At 32.3% G+C, this 20,613-nt stretch overlaps 1 protein-coding gene across 1 annotated transcript; it reads right to left on the minus strand.

The window, feature by feature from the left end:
* Positions 1–4,575: 4,575 nt before the first annotated feature.
* On the minus strand, positions 4,576–20,340 carry LOC134236898 (feeding circuit activating peptides-like). The gene is made up of 2 exons (XM_062719055.1): positions 20,055–20,340; positions 4,576–6,051 (listed from the first exon to the last, which is right to left on the minus strand). The coding sequence occupies exons 1-2, from the start codon at positions 20,139–20,141 to the stop codon at positions 4,921–4,923; spliced, it is 1,218 nt and encodes a 405-aa protein (XP_062575039.1). The 5' UTR covers positions 20,142–20,340; the 3' UTR covers positions 4,576–4,920.
* Positions 20,341–20,613: the final 273 nt, after the last annotated feature.

Consider the following 20,613-nt stretch of genomic DNA (forward strand, 5'->3'; position numbering starts at 1 on the left):
ATTGTATTTGCTGACAAAGTCATTGTATGGACCATAGAACTTACAAAATGATGACCTTAAACGAGGCTGCTGATATTCTTGTTTCATCAACGTGTTTGTCATGAATAATTTACTACGTTTTAGAAATTGTTCATACGCAGAGCATGCTCTTGCGTATCGAATCAACTGAGATAAAAAATCTCCGTATACACGTATGAAGATATTTTGTTGCATAAATAAGGGAAGTTGACGAAAGAAAAGTTAAAATCATCGTGTTTATCATAGAGCTTGATTGTTAAATTACCGTTGATGTCTTTTTTCAAGTAAAATACGAAACAGTGTTTCAGATTCGGTGGTGTTTTTTTAATTTCAAGACCAGGATATATCGTATGGACATAAGAATGTTGCTTTATCTTGTGAAACCGATTTCTTGGAAATTAAGTTTGTCAACATCTATTAGTTCTTACTATGAAAAGAAATAAGAATTCATACTCGTTTGTAAGGTGTCAAGATATTTGTTATTTCAAAATTGCCTGACCAAAGACATGTTTACTTAAAAATATAGATCTTTGGCATCCTCCAGATTTCGGCTGTTGAATGGGATTTTTGCTCTAGGTTTGTAAAGGATACTAATTGACTATATATGTGTAATCTTTCATGTCTAAGACTTTTAACAATCTGTGTGAATTCACATATGTACGAATTTTGCTTATTTTTGAGTGGAACTTTTTTTTCATGAGGCAAATACTAGTATTTAAAAAAAACTATGACATGTTAAGAGGAATTCTCTCTCTCTCGGTTGCCTTCAGTTTGACCCATGAATATGTCAACGACTTTGTATCAATTGAATATATATTTTTTTTACTCAATCTTTTAGAAAATAAAATAAAATCGACAAAAAATGCTCGAGAGTCAATAACATTAAATTGTACATCTTTTTAAATGAATTATACAACCATCCCTCACTATAAATAAAAAAGTAGGCTTTAAGTTATCATCAAGATGATTGTTTTTCAATAAAAAAGACTAAATTTGAAATGCAGAAATTTTCTTCTCCTCTGATTGGTTATCAACAAAATTACCTTGTTAAAAGTTGCTCTTATCCTACACAAAAGTTACTCCCAAATTGATATAAAAAGAATGCTATAGAGTTCTTCATTTTCAATACCTATGTATAATTTTCTGAGATAATGTCTTCAAACTACCAAAAAAATCTCTATTTTACTTTAAATAAGCGAAATAGAATTCAAATAAATTTCTTTGTAAATTGGGAAAAAAATTATTTAACATCTTTAAAGTCATTGGAGACGACATTTATAACCAACCTCAATAAACACAAGTAACTTCCATTCATACAAAATGTATGTTGACTAAATATATTTAAGTGAATTTGAAAGAAAAGAAACCACAGAATCTACCATATCTGTATATATTTTAATTTTTACGGTCTATAGACAATATGGTTCAACTAATAACTAAACTGTGTGACAATGAAGATGTTTATTGCTTGAAAAATCATCATCAACTTTTCTACTATGTGTAGTAATAATAATATTCCGTTATAACCTGTATATTTATGATGTTTACATCGATCTCGTTACTTATTCGACACTCAATTTCTTCCTGTAAGTATGATTTTTTTTCAAACCTAGTACTATAGTATGCTTCTGATAAATGTTGATGTTACAGGGATTTAAACTATCTCGTTAAAAGTCTTCATTTTTTAATTTCTATGGTAGTTATAATCATCTTGTTAGCAAATATAAAGTAAATATTTAATTAAAATAAATATAAATTTCATTTAGATACATATACATGTACATCAATGGATAGACTTTTCGGTACACTTAAAAAATGTACATAGGAAAAACTAATTTTATAGAAAATGATATTTTATTAGGATGCATTATATAACAGCTCCTTTTTCAAATAACCATCGCCGCTACACATTCATCACTACTATAAAATAATATACATTATCTTCACAAATTCCTTTGGATGAGACCTTTAAAACCGACACTGTGTCACGGTAGGCATTGACACGATAATATCCCTCACTGCTCAAAGGCCCCAAGTGTCGAGTAAAGGTCTAATCTGAAACCCTTCTGCAGGATATGGTGACGTTCTCCATATGAGTGTAAGTTTCTTGAATGGGACGCAAAACAACATAGAATCAATTCCACTTTCTAGCGTCTCATATAGTTTTGTACATATATACTCGTATGTGCATTAGAACTGTTTTTATGCTCACAGCAGGGAGTTTATGCTCACAAAAGGGAGGTGAATCTTTGACAATTTTTTTCCACTTTATTGTATAAAATCTTAGCAATTGCTTTTCAGTCAAATAAGTTTTTAGGCCAAATTGTCGTTTTTGTTGAATAAAATGGGTGTAAAATGAAAAGATTTTTGTAACATGAAAGATCGATTGCGAGATGCGTGGGTTTTGATGGCTTATTTCAACCCAATTTGTCAACACATTAGACGATTTTAAATCTTTGAAGTGAATGAGTTCTTTATGATACTCTTGATACTGAATCAAGGGATTTTTTTTAACTTTATCAACTTTAAAAGTTAGAGAAAATTATGATAATTTAATACATAAACTCCTGTCCTCCGAGGCTCCTATGTTAAAATTTAAAGATTTTTCAAATACATTAATTTTATATATATTAAAATTTTCATGATTTGATAAATGAAGGCAGGGAGGCCCAACCTTTAAGCCCTGTGGACATAAAATTCACAAAAAGGTAGAGGATTAATTGTCATTAAAAATATATAACGTACAAACAAATTCTGGTCAGTGGGAAAAGAGTTATACCGGGTACTGAGGGAAAGATAAAAATGTTTTTCTTATGAATATAGTCACCTGCGTGGCACAGTAGTTAGAACGTCTGTTCTATAGTCGCGAAGTAAGAAGTCGATCCTTACGTCGCGGGTTTGAATCCCACAATGGGACGCGGAGACCGGTCCTTTGGATGAGACCGTATAAACCGAGGTCCCGTGTCGCAGTAAATGCTGGCACGAAAAAGATCCCTCACTGTTCAATGGCCCTGAGTGCCGAACATAGGTCAAAATTTGTAGCTCTCCACCGGCAAGTGGTGGCGTCTCCATATGAGTGAAAAATCTCGAGAGGGACGTTAAACAAAAAACAATAGTTCAAATCAATCAATCTTTTATACATTTGTTAAAAACTCTTTAAATTCATAATTTCAGGATTTTAAATATTTTTTCCCATATTTTTTGCATGCATGATATGTTCAAGGTTGGTTCTCAAATAGGAAAATTCATTACTTTGCTCTACAAATGGCGGCCAAGAGGAATAATTTTATGCAAAATACGTCATAGAAAAACGTTCTAAATGTCGAGCTGAAGGCCACAACAAGTGTTTTCCACTTTTCATGTACAATATTTTGGACAAATTCTACTTCATTTGAATATAGAAAAAATTCTGCTTATAACTAGACACAATTGGTACCCATGGGAATTCCAATTGTTGGAAGACCTTGTCTCCCAAAATCACATAGATATTGTCAAACAGAATCTCAAGCATCTTTTTTAAATCAACTTCAGAGTACTTGTGTGTAAAATCAGAATGGTTTTGATAAAATAATTTTGCAAATGGCCAATTACAAGGCAAGTAAATTTACCATTTTTATTGAAAAAAGCAGCTGTGAATGATATAAAAAAGCCTTGACTTATTTGGACCTTTATCGTGGGGAATGGTTGTGTATACAGTTGAAAAGTCTTAAGTCTTTAAGCTGTTTATTTTGGTAAAATCTTGTGATTTCAAATTTTCCAGAAGTCCTTGGAATTTTAAGTATCCACATCTGATTTACACCACTTCTCGAATATATTCTTTCACAGTACTCTTGAAGTTTCTCTTTCGTTACTGGTAATATCTTAGCGAGGAGAAAAGGAAGAGGCTTGGTTGAAGATTTACTAGAACCCGCATTGTATCTTTGTTTTTATGAAGTTTCGGAATTCAAAAAAATTCATTTTGGGTGTTATGGATATTAAAAAATATTCAAAACTGACATATGATTTTAAAGAATTTCTTCCTTAGAGAGGGAAATAAGAGTTGAAGATGGATTACCACGTGCACTTTTAAGAGTAAAAACTTCTTTTAAAAAACAATTTATACTTACAAACCAAGACAACGTTATTACCTGCTTTGTCAGCAGGGACTAGTGCGTACTGATCATGTTATCTAATTCTTTTTTTCACTTCTGGATTATTGAATGCAGAATGATAGAGGGTTTTCATATTGCTCCTCAATCATTTAATACTTGATTGTAACATAGATCTGATATACATTAAGTCTATTCTGACAAAGTGTCAATGTCTTCTTTTTTCATATCTGGCATACACATACACAAGGATTCCAAAAATGTATTTTAAGAAGCTTTTGTCATGCACACCTTATATCCCATGGTGCCTGGAACCAGGAGTTCAGATTAACATTCCTTTCAGAGGAGTAATAAATGTCCAAAAGATTATAGATAAGATACGATGACGGGCAAATACGGAATTACAATAGGCCACATGATTAAATTTTCTAAGATTTATGAAAACACTCTGGAACATTGCAAACTGTGGTTGTCGTAAATATGATTTTATTGACATAATATCTAATCATACATTCAATTTCAATTGAGCTGAACAAAGTGTTTTAAATATATTCCAGTAATATTTGTATGAGACTTAAACGGAGATCGCTTCATATATCGCTTTTCCGAAGGTTTTAAGTCTTTCTTGGAAAACCTAGAATTTTTAAATACAAATTCTAAAACCAAAAGAGGACGGAAAAGCAAAGCATCTCTATTATATAGAAAAAGAGAACAAAATATATAATGTATTGTTCATAACATTTATCCCACATATGCGCCTTTCCAACACTTGATATGTATAAAAGCAAACAATGTAACAAAATGTTGCAAAATGTTATACATTCTTATGTTTGGTATTTGATTCACTATTAACAGATCGCTTATGTTTAGATTCCACATTTTCTGGCATCGTTTCCATCGATTCTCGTTTCGAGTTAGGAAGTCCTGGAAGCATGTTACCATCTAAATCACTCACATCTCTTTTATAATTGTAAAGATTCATTCCACCCAGGCTACTTAGGCCTCTCTTGTACCCATGTAAACTAAACCCACCCAGCGAACTTAAGCCTCGCTTTGAAAATCCACCGTGGAGTGACATACCACCAAGTGAACTTAAACCTCGTTTGGAAAATCCTCCGTGGAGTGACATACCACCTAGGGAACTCAGACCTCGCTTTGAAAACCCTCCATGAAGTGACATACCACCAAGGGAACTTAAACCTCGTTTGGAAAATCCACCATGTAGAGACATGCCACCCAGTGAACTAAGACCCCGTTTCTTGAAATCACCATGAAGGGACATTCCACCCAGATTGCTGAGAGCTCGCTTATTAAAGCCTCCGTGTAATGACATTCCTCCAAGAGAACTTAGCCCTCTCTTGTAACCATGGAGGGAAAATCCACCTAGGGAACTTAGAGCTCTTTTATAATTATGCAATCCGAATTCACCCAAAGAATCTAACCCTCGTTTGTAATAGCTGTGGAGAGCCATTCCTCCTAGGTTACTAAGCCCGCGTTTTAAATTGTGAAGGGACATTCCACCTAGTGAGCTAAGCCTCCGCTTTGCAAAGTTGTGAAGATTTAATCCTCCGAGAGAATTCAGTCCTCTTTTGTATCCATGAAGGGAAAATCCACCTAAACTGCTAATAGCTCTTTTCTCGTTGTCACTAGAGAAATCCTTGTCATCAAAAATTTCGTCAATCTTATTCTCTGATGGAGAAATTTCTTGAATAAAATCCAGAGAATTTTCTGGGGTATTGTTGTCAGTTTCGATAGGTTCTGGTTCCTGTTGAAAGATATCTTCTAGATTGTCTCCCGCTTCCCTGTAACCCTTATGTACGATGGTGCCACCTAGGTTATCAAGGGGAGGTAATGTAGTCATAGAGAGTGGTGCAGGTGTGGTGAGAGTCCAGCCCATAAGTAATTCTAAAAGTTGACTGTCTTCTGAAGGATCGAAGCTTCGAGTCTAAAAGGAATTAAAAAAAATGGTTTATATATATGTTTGAGAATGTTTTTACCAATATAGAAAATCGTTCAAATATGCATAGAAAATTTAAAAAAACACATTTTACAGATGTTTCTGTAACAGTTGATTGCCTTACAGATAAAGATCTTTGAATATATTTTATTATTATATATTATATCAACACTGTCCAAATTCTGTCCATGTAAAAAAAAGTATTCTTTTGATGCTCTTAAATCATTTATATTTTATGTAACGTCTTCATAACCATCGCTGCTTTCAAGCAAAAAGAGTAAATGCCAAAAAGAAAAAGAAAGAAATATGATTGCATGAAAAATACTTTGGATATTAAAATGGAACAAGTAATAAGAATCTTTTATTTGAGATGTCCAGTTTTATTCAGTAATGAACTTGTTATTTCATGGCTGGATGGCTGGGGATAGAATTATGGGTTTTGTAATTATACCGGAGTGGCGATTCCTTCCATGGCTATCGTAAACTTGTCCTGCGGCTTATTGGATTACTTCAATCAAGATATAAATGAATTATTGACACTAGATGTTCTCCCAGAAAGACAATTCTCCGGTAGCCGGCGACTAATTAGAGACCCCAACTTTACGTCAATACCTATGTATTTGACCCTTCGGGGAAGCTTAACGGAATCACGTGGTCAAACAAAATAGAAAGTTGCAGGTAAATTGCATGCTTGTAAGTATAGAACTATGTTAGCGAAAGATTGCTATTGATATGAAATAAATATAATTTCTGGCGATGGTTATGTTTCATACACATCAAAGAAAGAATTATTTCTCTCGTTGGGCAACAAAACTTTTTTAGTGATTTGTCTTTATTTGAAGAGGCTTAACAATCATTTTCTAAATTCTCAATATTCAAAATCCCTTCATCTGAGTTGATGTTTTATTTAGGCGTCAATAAGGATAGGTTAGAAATGGAATCCTAAAAGAAACAGATTTAAAGAGATAAAAACACTATTGTATGCATTATTTACAAAACAGCTTCGCAGTTATTTACAACTTATTTTATTCAGCAATTCCTCGATCGAGTCATAAAATGGTTACAATCGAATTAAAAGTCTATTACAGGAAACAATTGTATAACTAGTGGAGACCAATGGCTGAATGTTAGGGACTGTTGATTGGCCTTGTTACATAATTTATCTGTGTGAAAAATCGGTTTCTTAATGTAACATCTTATATTTATAGACGGCAGCAGTTCTGGGCCTGTTTATGGGTGTCATGTAATCAGCTGAAATACATAAATGATTGATCTCTGATCTTTGCTTAATTCCTACCGATCTTCATCGAATAAGATTATAATGCTAAGAACTTAACCAAGAGTACATGCTATTTCTCATGTCGTTTTTACTAGAGGACACCCTGATCTTGAATTACCAGGGATCGACTTCGAATTTGATCCAATAAGATGTTAATTCCAAGAACTTTACTATCTCCTGTCATTGTTGACTAAACAAATAAAATGTTTCCTACACGGCTTATATGAAAAAAAAATCTGCATTATTACTGTATTGAAAAAATGCCGGGGCATTGTATTTACTCCAGTAGACGTAAAACAATAATTTTAATATTTTGTTTGACTCTTACCTTACCAAACAAAGCAAACAATTTTCTTTAATTATTATCCTCTTGTGTTATTTTTTTAAAATTGAATTTCATTAAAATCCAATATTCATTATATTAAAATCTTAAACCAATAAAATCAAAACTGATTCAAAAGTACTCTTTACAAAAATTATTATCTTTGACTCAAAAAGACCCTGAGAAAAGTTAATGTTTAAAATTTTAGACAGAAATCAACTTAAACATCAAAACTTCATCTTATTGGGTTAATTAACATATTTTTATAGGCTTTCTACTTTCAGAAGCAGTAATTTTGAACATCACTTGACAGAAAAAGCATATTATATATTTATAAACAGGAGGCTACTTATGAAAACTGCTAGTATCATTAGAAAATATGAGGTTTTGTCATTGAGAAAAAGTAACAAATATGATATTTATGTTATTTATCAAACATTTTAGATAAATATCTCATAAAAATCTGAATAATTTCTAAACTTAATTTATATGTAGTACTAAAATTTTATGATTTGCATGCATATCTAAATAAAGATATTTTTGCTGACCTGCAGCATAAGTTGATGCGAAGCAATCCTTATACTAATAAAATGTACTTTCCCCTTTCCTCCTATAAGTTAAATTACTTTTTTTTCAATGAATCATAATTTTTCAGGGTTTATTGATACAATACCTATCACTATATACACGGTACCTATGAATATGACAAACATTTTTGTTGTGTTGCAGTACGACTAGTTAATTACATGTATTGCACAAAAGGGTCCTAATCGTATACAAACGTATGTCTTTCACAGACTACGAAGAAAGGGGCAAAACCGTCACAAACTCATGCAGAAGGGAGAATATTGATTTTTTTGGAAACCTCAGGCAGTGTCCAAAGCGGAATAACTCAATCGGGTTCTCCCGAAGATAATGGTTTGTTAGCTTTTTAAGGAATCACTGTCAAGTTTGTTGGGTATGCCAGGGCTTCAACGATAATTAGAAAAGTGGGATAAATTGCTTACATGTAACGGGCTAATCCCTTTAAGCATAAATTTCCCCACGTTTCTGACTATTTTTAATGTCCCTGGCATATCCAACAATCTAGACAGTGATTTCTTATATTTCCATTTCACTATGAAATAAAACTAAATTTAGATGTGAAAAATGTTTTCTAAAAGATTTAAATTACACGAGACGAGGCCTTCTTTGCCAATTGCAATAGTCCCCGCCCGCCGACTCAGACACAAACACAGACGCATGAGATCTACATGCATTTTAGGCCTTCTTGGCCTAAATTGCCGAAATTCGAAATTCACATGTATATTCCGGTTGAATTATTAAGAAATCATCTCACCTAACAAGAGTTATCACAAAGAAAACAAAAAGAAATTGAAATATGTTTAGTTCAACGTCCCTCTTGAGATTTTTTCAATTGAATAGAGAGGCCACAACTTGCCGATGGACGGCTGCAAAATTAGACTTATGTTTAGCACTCAGGGAAAATGAGCAGAGAGGGATCTTTTTCATGCCAGCTCCTATTGCCACACGTGACCTCGGTCAAAATGGTCTCATCTGAAGGCATTGGGAGTCTAACCGCGAGTAAGAACCAAATCCTTACTCTGCAGCGCTGTAACCCTGCCCCGCGCTTAGATACTGAAACAGGGCGCGTAAATGATACATTCAGCTGTATATGAAGGTGTATTGTTCAAAAATATATATATGTTGAAAATTTAATGTCATTATTGTACAATCATATATAATAAAGTTTTCTCAGGAAGCTATACTAATTATTGAATTGTTCAAGAGGGAACTACATTGTACGCCATATGTGTAAGCATTTGCCGGAGAAAGACTGCTTTGAATTCGAACGTACAACTTGAAGGCAAAATTGGTTTTTGAAACAACATACTATGGAAGACTAAATAGTAAGACTGTATTTTCCATGGATTGTGAACAGTAATTTAAGCCCAAATCTAGCCTCTTCCCCAATTTCCAGGAAGAAAAATGCTGACATCAATAAGTTTCTTTGACATTTTCAACACTTAATTGAATGAAAAAGATACCTTTACACTGCTACAATAAATGGAAACTTTCAAAGTTTCACAATGACTACAACTTTAATTTTTGCATGTCAAGACATCCGTTCCAATTCAGAAATTCATTTTTATATCAATGTATACTGTGTATTTTTATTATAATTTTTTTTGCCCTCATGATTCTAAAAAATAATTCTGCCTCAATGGTAAAATGTAATTCATTTTCAACTACATCACTTCATCCTTTCTTCCCTTTTGGTCATCGAGTTATTTAATGGTTCACAAACACCTTCAAATTTTAAAGGAGATGCGAAGTCAGTATTTTTATACCATATTTCAATATGACAGAAACTTGATTTTAAAACAGATATCAATATTAATGAATATTCAGATTGTTCGAGTTTATTCCTATTTCATTATCATTCGTCTGTTCGGTATTAGGATTAAAAGATTCCGAAGCTTAAATAAATCCTACTAAGAGACCGCAAATCCCTTGAGAATTTTCTTTCCCCCTAAAAATTTAAAATTAAAGCGTTATGCATATTGAGTTTAAAATGAGTCATTAATTTTCTCATTTTAAACGGCTCATTAATAAAATATACAATCAATTTTATTTATCAGCATCGATTAACAGAAATGTAAAATTAAGATCACGATACAGAAAAGGGAGTGTGATTGAGAAAATTATGCAAATTAATTTTCTTGAGAAGATTTTTTTTATTCAATAAAAAGGAATTTTTTGCGGCCTTTTTAAAACAAGGTCAAAAGCGCGTCCTTACATGATTGCTGTTTAGCATTTTACTCTCCTTCTCTGTCATGCGTGGCACAAAGTTGGTAATTCCACAGTATTCCTTAATAGTTAAAGATTAAAGTTAATCATATTATAAGAGAGATAACTCTATATTGTTATTGAAAAACATAATTGTCCATCAACAAATATTCCTTTAAAGAAATTTGTACCAGGCATTGTAATTGTCTAGTTTTTTAATTATTTCCAATTTTTGCACATGCAAGTGTGTAAAATGCTTTAATTGTTTGAATTTAATTTATAATGCTAATAAGCAGTTCTTTTGGAAAATCATTAAAAGGTTCAAGTAAAATTTTATAAGAGTGAGCAAAAAATCTTGAATCTTAAGGGAAAATTGTTATGAAAAAAACATTTTAAGAGCGTTTCAAATTAAATATAAATTTTGCTATATGCGGAATAAGGAGATAATCTGCTATACGCAGAGTAAGGAGTTAATCTTTGCGGACCCGAATCTCACTGCGGAACGTGGATACAAATGTACCTGACGTCACGTATTTTTCTTCTAAAAATATATATATACCCCAATCTGCATTATTTTGCAGGGGGTAACGTTATATATTTTTATAAAAGAAAAACTGGTAAAAATCAGGTGTCTGGTCCTTGAGGTCCCGTGTCACAGTAGTTGTACGTGCTGACAAGAAAAAGATCCTTCTATATTCAATGGGCCTAAATGCCGACTTAATCTCAAAATTTGCAGCCTTCACCCGGCAACTGACAATGGTGGCGTCTTAAAAAGAGCGAATGGTTTTCGAGAGGGACGTAGAGCAAGAGACAAACAAACTAACCCCGTCTCTCGTATTTTCTAAGAAACAGCCTTATTTGGAAATATTTAAATTCTTTATAAAAATCAAATGGTTATTTTGATGTTCCATTTCCAACAACAAAGTACAGGGCCTGCTAACAAACAGAGTCGGTCGGCGGAAATGAAATTCTAAATTTGAAAACTCCGTGACGGTAACCAGATGCAAACAGTCTAACGAGAAATATTTGTGCAAGCACCTTCGGTAAAATGCCATTGTGCACAGATACCAGCATTGATTAATTAAGTTGGGACCTAACTAATTAGAAAACTGTTGAATTAGTGGTTAGTGTAGAAACTTAAATCGTACCAATCCGTGGAATTGGTCGTGTTTGCTTAATCTTCTTGTTCAAACGAGCAACATATGCTGGATTAGCTACCAGGAACTCTGCCAGCGTGTCTAATATGGCCACTCATGTAGATGAAATTTTAATTACGCTTTTTGTTTTATGACTGCGCGTTAATTTTCGCTGTCTTTTATTCTTCCTCCAATAAAGCACTCATTCTTGCAATCGTGAAAGTGAATTATTAATATATTGCACCGCATTGCGTCATTGTTTTTTCCTGTGTTTAATGAAATAACAAAAGGAAACTTCATCTTGCCCTAGAAATTATATTTTTTAGCTAAATTTCCCATTGACTCGATTCACTTTAATGTAAAAAATCTTATTCTCCTCCACGGCACCTGATCCCACCTGTGAGGTTTTGGAGGTCCGTATTTGCTTTGCTCCTATTTTGTATTGTTTAATGGACTTCTGAGCTTGAATACTGTTAGTTATCTCCATATATTTCATTGAGACATATGTTAAATTATTAAGGAAATATATTTTTTTTACCAATTTATATTACCTGTACAAACATTACATGACTATTAAAATCATCTTTTTATATATTACGGTCATCGCATTATATTTACATCCACTGAATATATTATAATAATTGTATCTGAAATAAGCGGCGAAAAAATGTCCTAAATTATTATGACAACTTTTATAATATTTAGATGCGTCATGGTACGAAATAAAGTTTGCCTTCATTAATTCGGATAAATTAAAGCTGATTTAATTAGTTTACTTCCAGTCTTGAACGAAAGTAATCCAAACATTTTGTAAAAACTCACGAGAATCTGTCTGACAGGGTGTTTATAACTCTGAGTTCATTCGATAGCCAATTAAACATCAACCGTGAGAAGTTACAGACAAGATGGGCGATCACCAATAAGCAGTGTTATCTGAACATTTCATCTCAAATAATTTGTGTGTGAATTTGGACAAGATATGACACATCAAAAATCATCTCTGGAAGAAATTCGCCAAAATATATTGAATGTGTATGAAGGTTTGACAGATAATTGATAGCAGCAATCCAGTACAATTTCATGAAAATCAAAACTTTCAATTTTTGGTCTTTGTTAAGGTAATAACGAAGACCTTGGATAAATTATGGATAAAACATGTCAATAATCTCTCTTTCTCTCTCTCCCTCCCATGGAGTCCCCCTCTCTCTCTTTCTCTTAGAATTTACTTAGAATGACGTTTAGCACAAAAAATGGACGCCTCTCAACCATTTTGTTCTTCCACTTTGCTACGTAATTGAGAAAAACGAAGTCGTCGATGAGTTAATTATACTCGTGACTATTAACTTAAATGAAAAATAACACTGTATATTAAACAGATTTATCAAACAGCGAGAGGATCACGCTTGGAGAGTTAAATTAATAGAACTCAGGAAATATATGTCTCGCAAATTACTCGCTATTTGAAACGGTCATTTAGAAGAAATAATAAAGATTCATTGTTTTAATAATCACTAGTGATGAAACCAAACTTCTTGATGTATCTCCTAAAATATCCAAATTCAAATCATTTAGTTTTCTGGAAAAAATATTCTGGCATTGGAATTTTTTCTTCATTTATTGCATGTGCATCAACATTAACTTTTCATCAATTGAAAAGTATGAAACAAACTAAAGAATCATTCATGTTCTCTAAAAAAGAGATATGGAGATATGTATGGAACACTTTTCTTACATGTTTTGTATTTAGTAAGTATTGAAGAAGTATTTGTCTTCATTATGTCCTGAATGGTGCTCATTTGACAAGTTTTAAAAATTCATCATGTTTACTGTTTCAATCAAAGTACAAAACAAGACGAAGTTAGGCGCAATTATTTTCTATTTTGATGTTTGGAATTTCGAATCAGGGTTTGTCAAATACAATACCATTTTTATTATCTTAAGCAGATTTCTTACAGATAAGTGATAAAAATTTTTACTCCTCTAATTGAAAAGATTCATATTAGTTATGTCGATTATCAAAAGAATTAGATCCTACAGAGAAGCGACAATGCTTTTATTGCTGTAAAGTGGGAGAACAGCATCATTGAATGGATCTCCAAGATAGCACGCAATAGTAAAGCCTTGCACTGAATAGCCATCGTTTAATATACAAAATTAAATTATCTCTCATGCAATATTCGGTTTATTGTTCTCCTAATATGCTTCAAAGAAATGTAATTCTAATAATATAACCATGATTGTTCACGCAAGAAATATAACATTTCATTTAGAAATCAAGTGAAATAAACGCTGTAATTGTGTGTGAAAAAAGAATTTATTGTCAGCGAAAATACACAGATGTCCCTAATTCTTTAAAGTAATCTATATTTATTTATAACAAATTAAGGGTGTCCCGCTCCTTCAAATTGTAACAATAATGATGAATTCATAATTGCTTATTGAATTCTCGAATCAGACAAACGGAAAAATACAGACCATCTTTTTTGTTGTTGTTTCCAGAAGACTGGAAGACAAAAAAATCTAATGAAAAATATATGAAATGATTATAACTGAAAAAAAATGGCTTCTACATCGTCTTCTTATAAGGACCATTATTTTACTTCTTAAGTTCCACATTTGGTTATACCACTTATACTCACAGACAATTTCCACGTTATAATGAAATTCTTAGAATCACGTTTCGTCCTCGTTGCTTAGTAGCAGAGCATCTGTTGTAGAGTTTCAATGTAATGAGCTTTTCCGGTTTCGAGTCCCACTTTGGGACGTGGAGACCGTTCCTTCGGATAAGACCGTATCAACCAAGGTAGATGTTTGCACAAAAAAAAAACCCACTGACCAAAGGCCCAAAATTTGCACTCTCCACTGGCAAGTGGTGGCGTCTCCATAGATGTAAGTGAAAAAAATTCACGAGAGTGACGTTAGACAACAAAAACATCACATTTCAGATCTAAACACTTTAAATTCACTCAGTAAGCTGGACGGCATTTAAGTATTAACTTTAATCTTTTGGAATTTTATCCAAATCTTGGAAAAATGGTAAACTTAGAACTTATCTTTATGACAAAATAAACCAATTTAGTTTTACTTTAGTCTGTGTACAACAGTATATCTTATGTAGATCAAATTTTAATATGAGACATGGTACTCACAAATAAGTAAATCTTAAAAGCGCTTTGATAGAAAGATCTCGCATGAATCAAGACTTTGCAAATATTATAGTTGTTAAAACGACCTAGTTTGCATATACAGTAATATTAGGTCAAAGCTTGACAGACATGTTCCATATCAATTTGCAGGCTATCGTTTTCATCTTGATATTGACAACGGATTAAAACGTTTATTCGTTCAATATACCAGACTTAGGTCGGGAGGAACTGATCGAATGAATACTTGCCTCCATCTAGCCACCTGATTCCAACACTGATGTTCCCAGGTTTAATTGACCACTGTTTGTAATCTTAACATCTTTTATTACTAGAATAACAAATGCGTTAAGAATAGAAAAGATAGTGTACTTTATACATATTATTGGTTTTGCCAACAAGGATCAGCCAATTAAGCATTAGCTGTTTTTGAGATGAGATATAGCATCATGAAAAGGCATATTAAAACAGGAACATGTTTTCTTTGTGATTTCTCATTGAGATTAATCATCACAGTCCCTTGGAATTTGTATAGTAAATCAACGTACTGGATGAAAAATGGAAAGCTGAAATTAAAAGATCGTGAACACGAAAAGGAATTAGAATTTTAGATTAAGAAGAACAGGTATTACCGGGGCCTATATACATATGGTAGTGTGAGGGCTTTTAAGCATTGGAAAAATTTCCAACATTACGAAGGAACATGCTTAAAAAATTGAAAGACATAATAAAACTGTTTCTATGACAGAACATTTTTTCTTCTTATTTTTTTAAAAAGATCTTTTTAGCTTGTTAAGTAGTAGTAGTGGTAGATTTTATGAACATTTAATGTACATGTCTGTATATAAATTATACATTTATAAAACATGGGCTTAATATATCTTTAACCGTTAATTAAAAACATTAAAATTAGCTATTTCAGTTTGACTAGATTTCTTGATCAATATGAAGAAAACAAATATAGCTATAGATTTCATGAAGTTTTCCTTTTAATTTTCAATCTCAGTGATTTCTTTTGTATTTTTTAATATGAATTTTGATTCCCTGTGATTGGTCTAGATGCCTTTTCCTAAAATGTACCTCAGAATATTTATATTTCTGATTAATATTGTTTTCTTCGTAGAAATTTACGTGCGTTGATTTCTTAATAATTAAACTTGAATGTAAATTTCGCCGTGAAAGATCAGTAGGTGATATGCATGTTAATTAATCTTGTGCAGCTGACTTTATGTCTGACGTCAGTGGGCGGGACTACTGAAATTGACATGGTAGGCCTCGTGTATTTTTATCTATTAAACAGCATTTTCCTTTACATTTACAATTTTACATACATGTATAAATGTATATATACATGTAACGATTATTTATGTAGTTTGTTGGGAATGCTATGGACATCAATAACAGCTGGAAACGTGTAATTATTTATGTAAAACGGGCTTCGCCTGTTATGCAAATTATTCCTTGATTCCAACTATCGTTGATTTCCTGGTATATCCAACGAAGTAGACAGCGATTTTTTAAGTGTCCTCACCTGAAACTAAAGTTCTGGGAGTTTATTTAGGTTTTCCCTCTTACCACCCATATAATTATACCCCCGCTTGAAAGCAGGAGGATATATAATAATCGGTATGTCCGTCCGTCTGTTACACTTTGGGGTACCCATCTCTTATCCGCAACTCCTCTCATACCACTGAATGAAATTTGATGAGACTTTCACAGAATCTTTATTACATGCCATTGTGACCTAGCTCCTATTTTACTTTTTCATTTGATACATATTTTGGGCTTTACCATAGCAAAACATGGACACTGCCATTATATTCATATGGGAGGCGGGGGTATCATTTAGTGAGCTCATTGCTCACAGTACCATTAGTTTTTATTTGCTTACATTTTTCTCAACTAATCAAATTGCTCGTTTAATCATGCATCGTTGTGAAAATATTTACATTTGCTGTGCTTTTCTACACAACCAACTAAAAACTAATTTGAATGCCATTTTCATGAATACTTAGGCTTAGAAATGAGGAAAACTCCTGATAAATAACATAACAATGAGGCTATAGAGACGTTAATGAAAATATAACGATATACGTAAGGCAGGAAGAATACAAGGATTTGGTATATTTTGATGCTTTTAAACATGTAAAAAGGTTTAAAAACCTTTATATTTGCTTTGTCGGCATCATCCAGAAATCCATACTTTCAGTAGAAATGTCCAAGTTTACTTAAACAATAAAATGCTTTGTTCTTTGTTTGTTATTTTAGCTGATCGGGTTATGTAAATTTTTTTGCAGTTACTCCAGTAATCCATATTGTTTAATTTATATCTGTTTAAATAATCAATTAAAGTAGGATTAAAAAGATTAATTATTGTATTAATGTGAAAAAATGGAACAGACACTGATTAAGACTTATGCCAAATCTAAATATTCACTAGAAATTTAAACAGATATACATACGTTGTTCATTTTGACACCATAAAGATTTTCTTTTTAAGGGTTTGCCTGACTTCTACTCAGAAAAGATCGATTAATTGACCCTGATTTAGTTATAAAGCCATTTTAATTCTTGTCTAAAAGCTTTGGACAGATAGTAATAAATGCCGTAGTTGATGTTGGCGATAACTTCCGGTTCTAATTCTTTGAGGTGACCATTTCTACTTTCACTTTCTCTTAATTGCTTTTCTTCTTTTTCTACTATCCTCGATTCTTTCTCCAGAAAAACCAATGCGACACAATAAACACAATATGTATGTGGTCGCATTCCAGTAATCAAATTAATGTATAGTATGTCATAAACGAGTCTGGTCTTTTGTTGCGAATCTTATGGTTAGACCACGGAGGCGGTCCCCTTTGTCTGGGGATAATCTTGAATAAGGTTCATAGAATGAATTCGTGTTCTATCCTGGTTAGTCTTATGCTAATTCCTCGGCTAATTAAGAACAGTTTCAAAGGGCTATTTTATCATCTATTTCAGACTAGTCACGATAGACAATCATTCTCACGTTGAAATTAATTTTAATCATTGCAGTCCAGATGAAAAGGTGTTTTCTTCCAATGGGTTAATGTTCAGTGCAAGTAAAATTAATCAAATATCTTATAATTATGAATGTAGAAAGTGTTGAAAACTCCTCCCAATATCTGTCAGAAATTAAAATACGTGTCCTTTAATTCATTAACTTTTTTTGATAAGCCGTTGCAAAATGCGTATTAAGAAAAAAAACATATTGATTTGTCACTAACATAAACTAAATCAAACAGGAAACAGGTTGACTAGAAGATTTTATAAAGAGTTAATATTATCTAAGGCACAAAGGCATTTTTCAATAACTATGGGTTGTTTCTATGAGCACTTCACTCGCATTTAATAAATAAAAAGCTTTTCTTAATGTGATCAGTAACCGAATCCCGGTATTGCAATTCTATAAGGAAAAACAGCTGAGAGCCTGAAGACTGAAACAAATGTTGAATGGGAGGAGGGAATTAAAGAGCCATGAGTTCACTGAGGCGTGATGAATTTTCGCGCATTAAATTGGTGTATTTAGAATACAAAAATTTATATTATTACATGTGTATATACAGTAAAACTTAACATTGATAGATATCATCCTGGAAGCATTTTCATATATAAAAACATTTAAAAGAACAAACGTAGAATGAGCACTAAAACAAGGCATACATGTCTTCATCTTAACCACTTTCTGGAAATTACAATGTAAATTTTTTGGTTATCAATAATCATTGTTGATCTCTTAAACAAAGGTATAACATTTTAAAGGAGAATAACTCATTAAAGTCCCATTTATTTAATATACTATACATTTTCAAATCTCATAATTAAAAAAATAGAAATATAAACGATCTGTCTACAAAATAGTTGGGAATTATTACAAAATAAAGCTTGGGATTTAACATAACAAATCCGGTGTCACAACCCCTTCTTTCAAATTAAATGCATTTTTTAATGAAGTCAATACGTTTCATCCATTGATCATAAGATTTTTTTCTTGAATAATTTGACCTAATATTGGATTTTACTTCATGAAAATGGCCAAACTAATTGCCTTGTTGGCATTATTGGGCAAAAACAAATCTGAGTATTTGACTTCAAAACACTGTTAATGACAAATAACGTTTAATCTCAACAAATTGGCTATTTTGTTTACTAATTACAATAAAGAACAGTTTTCGTTGAAATGATCATATAAAGTACCTTCAAAAGCTTTCAATCAATGATTTTAATGAAGTTCATAAAGTGCAGATAACAGCTCTTACTTAATAACAAATAAACAAAATCTTGTCAGGACAAATTTTAAAATTTCACTCCATCTTTCTGTCTATTAACGAACATCTTTCATATTTAAGAATATATTACAAATATATGTTATTGTTATATATGCTAATATCTGGTAAATCTTGAAGTCTACTTAATGCAGATTTAACACTATGATTTGAAATAATTTTACAAATATCAAATTTTGTTCTTGTTTCAAACTTGTCCTTTTACCTAAGAGTTCAGTTTTTTCTCAATACTACATTGACAATGAGTTCATTTTCACACATATATACAAAAAAAGAACTATATTCAACAATTCTTTGCGAATGAAATACTTGCTTTCTTTCTATGTCTAGCCATTATTTTTTTTCATTACGGTTATATTTTAAGAGGTTCTGTCGTCTACAGAAAGATTTTCAATCGCAGAGTGGTAATTCTTGTCTTAATCTGTCATTTCCTTAATTACAAGAGTCTAACAAAATCCTGGTAATGTTTGAATGAATCCCTCGGTATTGGTCCTGAACTTTGATGTTAATGGAAGTGCATGTATACACAGCTTTACGTGGCTAATCGTGCTCATCAACTAGAACCTTGGTCACTTCTAGACTCAGCATAACAGATCACGAGGTTAATGGCGAATGCCAGACATTTGTACTTGTTACTCATTAAACAAGCACATATACCTTAAATGATGGCATAAAAATTTGTATTTGATTTTCTTTTTATTTCATTTCAAATCATTGTGTATTTAAGTAAAAATAACATAGTAATTAGACTTACTAGAATAGAAATTTGAATGTATCGAAAAATAAAAGATATTTAACTCTTTTTAATGAAATACAGAGGAGAAATACATATTCTCAGATTGAGCCGCTTCTGTTAGAATCTATTTATAGGGCAGAACATTCACCCATCAATGACCGATTAGAACCCTTTACGATTGAAAATGGAGAAAAAGGTACGTCTTTTTGATGTTTAGAAAAAAGAAGTAAGTTTTTCCTCTGTGCAATCTCACCTAAGCAAAGAGAAAACTCATATCTTACCTTGTCTGCTTCTTCTAGTATTGTGCATTCACAGTTTCTGATATATAGCAGCCCCAGACAAAGAAATGAGACCCAAGAAATTGTCATCTTAGTCACTGCAGAGATACAGTTAGGCTTCTCACAAAGTAAGCACTGTTAGTACGTTACTACTATAGCTTGTGGCGCTGCGTTTAAATTACCGCCAGATATAAGGCGGACCCACTCCTGGTTTTTGTCCGTTCGATATGGCCGCAGAGCAGATCTTTTATCAGAAGTAGTTGGCGAAAGGGGTTAACGTTTTGAAGTAGATGCTCTCTGCCTTTTCAGTATATGACGGTTATTGTTCATAACTTATAATACTCATCAGCCTATTGGTGTGACGTAAGCAGTGAGAAAAGAGGCGGGCCTCTTCCAATCATCATCTGTATCTTGATTTAAGTTCATATGAATCTGATATTAAAGCTAATCATTTTTGTCACGCTAAAAGAACATAGATTCAGTTGATCAAATTTTAATTTTTCATTATAATTTTAGATATTTAGGGAGGATTTACAATATTATATCTAAAGATTTAAAGGAA

This window comes from Saccostrea cucullata, unplaced genomic scaffold, assembly GCF_032062105.1.
Source record: "Saccostrea cucullata isolate Sc308-1 unplaced genomic scaffold, CSIRO_AGI_Scuc_v1 ctg34, whole genome shotgun sequence".
Taxonomy (NCBI): domain Eukaryota; kingdom Metazoa; phylum Mollusca; class Bivalvia; order Ostreida; family Ostreidae; genus Saccostrea; species Saccostrea cuccullata.